Source organism: Capricornis sumatraensis, chromosome 1, assembly GCF_032405125.1.
Source record: "Capricornis sumatraensis isolate serow.1 chromosome 1, serow.2, whole genome shotgun sequence".
NCBI classification, from domain to species: domain Eukaryota; kingdom Metazoa; phylum Chordata; class Mammalia; order Artiodactyla; family Bovidae; genus Capricornis; species Capricornis sumatraensis.
In genome coordinates, this window is record NC_091069.1 from 253,152,207 (window position 1) to 253,160,269 (window position 8,063).

The 8,063-nt window shown below is 48.1% G+C and overlaps 1 protein-coding gene across 1 annotated transcript in view; it reads right to left on the bottom strand.

Moving 5' to 3' along the window:
• Positions 1-7,428, bottom strand: part of RUNX1 (RUNX family transcription factor 1) — a 266,395-nt gene extending 258,967 nt beyond the window's left edge. Inside the window, exons 1-2 of the mRNA XM_068975391.1 lie at positions 7,314-7,428; positions 7,049-7,165 (exon numbers count right to left, since the gene is read on the bottom strand). Coding sequence (XP_068831492.1) covers positions 7,049-7,106 — 58 coding nt within the window. The 5' untranslated portion in view covers positions 7,107-7,165; positions 7,314-7,428. The remainder of the gene's footprint in view (positions 1-7,048; positions 7,166-7,313) is intronic.
• Positions 7,429-8,063: the final 635 nt, after the last annotated feature.

Consider the following 8,063-nt stretch of genomic DNA (forward strand, 5'->3'; position numbering starts at 1 on the left):
AGGATGAAAGGATGTCCCTTCCATGAAAAGAGAAGGTTGTGTGATCCAGGGGAGGGTCCAGCTTACTTGTCCAGCAGGTTAAAGCTTACATGAGGCTTCAGACTCTGTTTCGTGTCCTGGTTCCAAATTGGGAAAGGAGCATGTCAAGGCTGTATATTGTCACCCTGCTTATTTAACTTATATGCAGAGTACATCATGTGAAATGCCGGGCTGGATGAAGTTCAAGCTGGAATCAAGATTGCTGGGAGAAATATCAATAATCTCATATGCAGATGACACCACCCTTATGGCAGAAAGTGAAGAACTAAAGAGCCTCTTGATGAAAGTGAAAGAGGAGAGTGAAAAACTTGGCTTAAAACTCAACATTCAGAAAACGAAGATCATGGCATCTGGTCCCATTACCTCATGGCAAATAGATGGGGAAACAATGGAAAGAGTGAGAGATTTTATTTTTCTGGGCTCCAAAATCACTGAAGATGGTGACTGCAGCCATGAAATTAAAAGATATTTGCTCCTTGGAAGAAAAGCTATGACCAACCTAGACAGCATACTAAAAAACAGAGACATTACTTTGCCAACAAAGGTCCATCTAGTCAAAGCTATGGTTTTCCCAGTAGTCATGTATGGATGTGAGAGTTGGACTATACAGAAAGCTGAGCGCTGAAGAATTGATGCTTTTGAACTGTGGTGTTGGAGAAGACCCTTGAGAGTCCCTTCCAACCAGTCCATCCTAAAGGAAATCAGTCTTGAATATTCATCGGAAGGACTGTTGCTGAAACTCCTGATGTGAAGAGCTGACTCATTGGAAAAGCCCCTGATGCTGGGAAAGAGCGAAGGTGGAGGAGAAGGGGATGACAGAGGATGAAATGGCTGGATGGCATCACCGACTTGATGGACATGAGTTTGAGTAAACTCCGGGAGTTGATGATGGACAAGGAAGCCTGGTGTGCTGCAGTCCATGGGGTTGCAAAGAGTTGGACATGACTGAGGGACTGAACTGAGCTGAACTTGTGTCCAGGAACCACCCATAATTCTCTGAAAGCACTCCCTGATCATGCGCATGATCTGCAAAGCTCTTGGAGGAGACGCTCCCTCCCTTTCTACCACCCTGGGGCATCATACTGAATTTTTTTTTGAGGGGGATAACTAGGCCAAGTACGACATATTACTTGAGGCTCTTTTTACTCAGCAAAGAGGCTGAAGGAGGGGATTGGTGGCCTCGAGAAGAAGGGACAGAGGAGCTTAAGGAATAAAATTTTTGGAAAAAGAATATTTTGCAAACTTTAAGGTCTAGGTAAAGGAAATGTCAACCCACTCCAGTATTCTTGCCTGGAGAATTCCATGGACAGAGAAGTCTGGCAGGCTACAGTCTGTTGGGGTTGCAAAGAGTCAGACAGGCCTGAGAGACTAACACTTTCTTTTCAGGTACCAGAGCAGCTTCTGGGGAGCTCTCTCAAGAATGGGAGTTGGAAAAAAAATTTTTAAGAGAATTTGGGGAAAATGCTTGCCATATGTGAAATGGTAGGATCACTGTTTTCCACTAGGAAATAAAATAATTTTTTTAAATTGCTTCATGTTTTTACACTGAGACACTTTGTGATGTGTTTTATGGTACCTCTCTCTGACATATTGAAAGATTTTGAACAGGAACTCAGTCATTCAGAGGCAAGCTCATCTAGAACATTATTAGTCCCTTTTGCAGAACTCAGATGAGACACGGAGACATCTAATGACTCATCTAGGTCACTAGGAAGTTACCTGAGAAACAATTTCACTTGAGTTTCCTGTGCGGCCTTCACTCCCACCCCCAACCTGACAAGCAACCAAGGTGCCTTCACTGGTGGTGGTGGTGGGGAAGTTGCTAAGCCGTGTCCAACTCTTGTGACCCCATATATAGCCTGCCAGGCTCCTCTATCCACTGGCTTCTCCAGGACTTTGACAAATACACAGAAATATCCCTAGAAGCATGGAGCCAGGGGGACCTGTGGAGGGTCACCAGGTGAGGAGGTGGCTGTTTCATTAAGAAGGGACTTCAGGAGAATAAAGTGATACCAGGACCTCAAAAAGGAGAAACTTCCATCGGGATTCCTGTCTCATGCCCCAACTAGCTACGACGTTGAAAAGCTAAGCCCATCAAGTGACGCAAAGTGCCCTCACCCTTTCTCTGTCCTCTTTCTCATAAAGCAAGAGAGACATGGTGTTGAAGGGACGGCTAATTTACTCACCAAATTCCACACCCCACTGGGCTCCTGCCACGCTGCCCCGGCCTAGGCTGGACCCCCACGGCAGACCCCCTTCCCTCTCGTCTTGGTTCTGACTCTCCACACCGTCTCCTCCCCACCCGGGGTCTTTGTCTTCAGGAGGCCTCTCCTGACCTCTCCTTTGGAGAGTAGACGGCCTTGACTAAGCATCATCTGGAAAGCTGAACCACAGTCACCGTGGCTGACATTAACTGCCTGGTTTTCATGACAGCACCAAGCACTGTACTTGGGTTGTTTAATTTAGTCCTTGCAGCCACTTTAACAACAAGTCCTTTGGGTTGGCCAAAGAGTTCATTTGGGTTTTACCGTACAGAAAAACCCGAATGAACTTTTTGGCTAATCTGATACTGTCCTCACTTTAGAGATGAGGAAACCAAAGCTCAAGAAAGAAGCTGTCCCATGCTATTTTGGCAAAAAGCCGGAAAACCTGAAAAGAAAGGAAAAGGGCATCACCGTACTAAGTCTGCCTGGTCCTTCTTCAGCCCTGGCTCCTCTTTTTTCATCCTGGCTGCTCTTACAAGCTCCTGGGCTCTGTGCTTTAGACCAACACCCCCAAGCCTGTCTCTCTTAGATTCTGTGTGTGCAGTGGCCCAACATCACTCGCTTTCTCAGGAAAAGGGCAAATCTTTTCAAAGTCCACAATTCAGACCTGTTTCAAGAGAAGAGAGAAACCTCCTGGCGATGAATTTGCTTCCAAAAGCTCTCCCAGGCTGCTTGCTTGCCGGTTAGCCCCTGGCTCAGCTGTTCCTTCTAAAGTTGCTTCTGCTCCTGGCAGCTCACCGGGCCAGCCCTTGGAGTCTGAGCAGGTGTGGGGCCTCCTGTGGCCTGTGTCCCACCCCCAGGCATGGGGTGTGCCTTGGGAAGGTCTGGGATTACAGGGACGATCCCTGGGGAGGAGGCAGAGCCAAGGAGGTGGCATCTCTTGGGGGACTGCTCTTTGCTCTTTTAAAGCTTAAACATTTCAGAATTGCCTTGTCATTTTCACAGGTCTCTCAGCATGCAAAGGAACTAAATAGCAAAGGGTCTGATTGTGAGTTTAGATAGATTTTAACACCTTTTTTTTTTCTTCTCAGTTTCAAAATGTGTGGGCAGTTTCAGAACGCAAGAGTTGCGTCTCACATGGGGGGAGCTGGGATCTGATTCCTCCACATCCAGGAGGGCACTTAGGAAAAGTACAGGTTCCTTGTGGGTCCGGGGGAGTCAGACTGGCTAAGACACACTGTCAGGGACTGAAGTGTGTCCTCCCCAAGTTCATACGTTGAAGTGCTAACTCCCAGTGTTTCAGAAGATGACTATATTTGGAGAGCGGGCTTTTGCAGAGATCATTAAGAGTAAATGAGGTCCTCATGGTGGGATCTAATGCAATTCGACTAGTATCCTTGTAAGAAGAGGAAATTATGACATAGATAATTATGAAGGAAGAGTGCATGAGGCCACAGGGAGAAGACAGCGTCCACAAGACAAAGAAAGAGGCCTCAGAAGAAACCAACCTCCCGACGCCTTGAAGCCTTCCCAAGACCAAAGCTACACCAGGATTGTCCTTGAAATTCTGGCCTCTGGAATCACGAGGCAATCCATTTCTGTTGTTTAAGCTACTCAGTCTATGCTTGTTTGTTATGGCAGCCTTGGCAAACGGACACGGAATTCACACGGTGTCTGATACCCAGTTGAATCAACGGCTTTGTGTGATCTTAAATCTCCAGCAGAGCCAGAGATGTCTTCACCAATATTTCTCTGCAAAGAAGTGGCAAACTGAGACCCATGGAGAGGCATGCTTCACACGTTCAGCCTCCGCTCCTGCAATTCCCTTTGAGAGATAACCTCGAGAAGACAGCGGTGCGTCAGCCCCGCCGAGATTTTTACCTGTGGTTCTAGGAACTCGGAGGCATATTAGCATTCAGGCTTTGCATAGACCACTAAGCCACTTCTAAGAACACGGCTACCTGAGGCATTTTGCAAAAACACATACGTGCCGACGTTCTTCCTCCGCACTCCTTCCCCACTCTGCAGGCCCACACGTGGTACCCCGCCAGGGGACCCGAGTTTGGGTCCTGCAGGGACGTCGTGCCTTGAACCACGGGGGATCATGCCAGGGAATTTCAATCACGCCTCATCTTCTTGCCTGAGCACATTCAGTGAGAAGGCGCAGAGGCAGCCTTCTCTGTGGTAGACCACATTTGTTTTGCATGCCAGGCTCTCAGACTCTCACTTGCCTGTCACACAGAAGGGAACAATGGTTGGCTTGGTCCCACACCTCTCTTTCGCCTCCATTTCCACATGGGTATCTTGCTCAAAAAATGAGTTATGGGTTTCCTCCTGTGAGAATTGCACGCACTGATAAAGGGCCATCCCAGGAAGAAAACAAGATATTTTCCCCACTCTCTTGGAGCTGCAGTGGGGGGGGGCACACACGCTATAAATTACAGGCAGCAATAAATGACCACAGTGAGGGGCGCTGCTCACGGCCAGGTTGGGGGGACAGGGTACTGGCTGCAAGGAGGATACGGACTTTAATAGAGAGTAGGGCGATTCTTCTAGCATTGCGCTCTAAGGCAGGGCCCATCTCGTACCAAATGTAGTGATGTTTTGCTAACTCTCCAGACTCAAATGAGTGGTGTGCACCGCGAACCCAGACCATGCAAACCCTCAGCCTGACGAATCACCTTGATAAACTGAGCCATGAAAAATGGCCTAGATTTCACTCTGATTCTCTGAAATTCAGTCTCCATATTATATTCTTGAGTGTGTGATTGTAATCATCCCTGAGTTCCTTTTAATGACCGGAAGGAAAGAAAAGACTTTTTCCCATGAGCCCTTCTGAGTCTTGGTTGGGGTGCTAGCGTCCCCTGCACAGAGTTCCTCTTGAAATCTATGCTGCCACCAGCTCCTAAACCTGGGGGGCGGGTCCGGTCGGTGTCCATCCTGGGGACACAGGGACTGTGGGGCTGGGTTAGGGGCTGAGCTCCTTGTCTTTGCCGGCGTCTGAGCAGGTCACCAGGTCCCCCCTCACTTAGCTCTGCTGTCTCACCAGTAAGGACAGGAAGGCAGGCCAGCCCTGCACACCAAAATCCCATCTATTACCCACTGGGATGTTGAAAAATTTCCTGAATCTGCCTTCCTGAGTTGATAGAATAGGAAACAATCATCGTTTGGAGAGAGTATTGAAAGCAGAGTAGAGGCAGGAAGATTTTTTTTTTTTCCTTTCTGTTATTCTACAAATATTGCTTCCTTTGCTTGTCAGAGGCCCAGAGGAAATGCAGCGAGAAGGCCCTTCACAGCTTCTCACCCCCAGCGGCCGGCGTTTCTGCCGCAGAAGCTCAGCGCCGTGAGGATGTGTGACTCATACCCAGCGCATGACTCAACTTCACTAAAATGTCCTCAGCTGCCAGTAAAGAAGCGCTTGAAAACCCTTTAATTTGAAGCTTTGAATCGGTTAATGACTTGCTTTCTTCCCCTTCTCCTGAAATCCTGCTCTCCCTGCAACACACACACACACACACACACACACACACACACACACACACACACACACATCTTTATCAAGTGTTTAAATTTCAGGGACCCGGAAACACAGAGGCTCTGTGGCATCCACAATAGCGTTTGTTGTGACAAAGTGGCTGGCAGCCCTCTGCATTCTTCGGCTCACTTGGCTCGATGAATAAATAATGAGTCACAGACACTATTTGGGTGCGCGCGAGCATTTGTAGCTAGAAAATGAATGATCCCCACCCCCCTCCACGTCCCATCCATCCCACTCTATCCCAGCTCTGCCAAACCATTAAGCCACAGGCTGTGCAGACGCTGGTCAAAGGGCTCGCCCCGACGCACACGGCAATGTCTTGGTGACATTTCTGCGTTCTTCTTTGTGTTTGTTTAGGCGCGGCCCTCTTTTTTCCCAGCAAAGATAACCCCAGACGCCCATGCACACCACACACATACTCACACATTCAGAGCTCAACCACAGCTCGGCGCGTTTCAAGAGGCTGGTTGCCAACATGCAGGCAGGTACCCCCAACTAGCTGCTTCTATTAGGAAGCATGCAATCTCAATGACTTCAGCTGCCACTTCAGACGCTTGACTTAGGCAACTTCTTCGTTGCTCTTGGCGGGAGAGACTTGTGTATGCTTCGCTTTCATTCTCTCTCAGAAGATGCCGGCAGCCTGTTTTGCATTGAGGCTGCAAGGAATACCATTCTGGGGCTTTCAACCTAGACCAGTCTGCCCGGCTCCTCTACTATCCGTCTTTCGGAGACAACTGACTTGCTACTTTGTCCCTGCTGTGTCCCCACCTGGGCGGTGAGCCGACCTCTGCCTCCGCCCCACGCTGGCACCAGCCTTCTTGGCCGGCGATGCTGGAGTCCGCTAAAGCCCAGGGCAGGCTGGCATGTGGGCCACATTGCCTGCCCAGCGCGGGGCAACTCAGCCACAGCCATCTCAGGCCGGGGGGCAACCAGAGAAAACCCAGAGAGCCTCCTGCAAGCTTTATGATCTCTAGGATTTTAATCAGGAACAGCCCAACTGACTTGCCCCGGACAAAGTTCTCACCCACCGACGGAACCCCTCGACAGCTTAACCAAGTATTTATGAAAACATTTCTCAAAAGCGGCCATCTGATGAATAAGTAATCCAATAGCCTTGAAATCTTACACCCGAAGAGGTGTTTGAATTCCTCCCCCCAAACAGACGGGAGAGCGGCAGGGGCTCTCTGCACCCAGTTACAACAGGCAGCCACTTTATTATCTACAGAGCCGAGCAAAAGTAGATATTAAAATCTCAGAGTGTACTCACCTCTCATGAAGCACTGTGGATATGAAGGAAATGACTCAAACATGCTGTCTGAAGCCATCGCTTCCTCCTGAAAAGGCACCCTCTTCTGAAGGCGGGGGATTCAATGAGTTCTTTTACCTTAAGAGCGAGAAACCAAGAAAGGTCACCGTTTTAACCTCACCCCCAACCATGGTTCCCTACAGGTCCTTTTTGTTTTTGTTTTTGTTTTCCCTCGACACCTCTGGGGTTCCCTGAGCCCTAAGGAAAAAAAAAAAAAGAAATGTACCTTTGCAAAGACAGATATTCAAATTGCTAAAGATTTAAAAAAAAAAAAAAAAGCGGCGTCTTGGCTGTGGCTTGATGATGTTCAGAACTCTGCGAAGCCCTGTGGTTTCCAGTCAGAGTGATCCGTCTTGCCTGCTGACCACTATGCTGGGCTCAGACTTCTGACACTGCCAGGCTACCCAACTTGTGGTTCTGTGGTTGTTTATGAGGCCCAAAGAAGTTTTCACACAACCCAAATTACAAATTTAACTGTTCCCCTTTCCACAGCCCATCTTAATTGGTTCTTGCCAATCATGTGACTTCAGTGATGTCAATTTTTTTTTTTTTTTAACTTTCTGAGCAATGCCCTTCCTTCCCTCCACCTGCCCTCCCCCAAGCAGTGCAAGAAAATAGCCGAGGAGACTTTGCAAGAGAAGGAGAGAGAGAGAGACTGCAGAAAAAAAGTGACTCAGAATCTTATTATATCAATGATCTTTGCTGATTTAGTACAACTTGAGTCCGGTTGTTGTTATTTGTGGTTTTGGGAACCCCTGATTATTTTGATAAAGATTTCACTGCTGCTTATTCAATAGTAATTCAACCCTGGCATCGCGGCTGCTGTGCAGACAGGATATGGAGCCCATCATTTCAGATGCTGGGCATCAGATCAGCAGAACTCAGCCCCTGGTAAAGATGATCACAGCATAAGTGAAACTATAAAAGGAAAAAATAAGAAAAGGAACTATTTGGATGAGAATCTGACCTCTAAGAG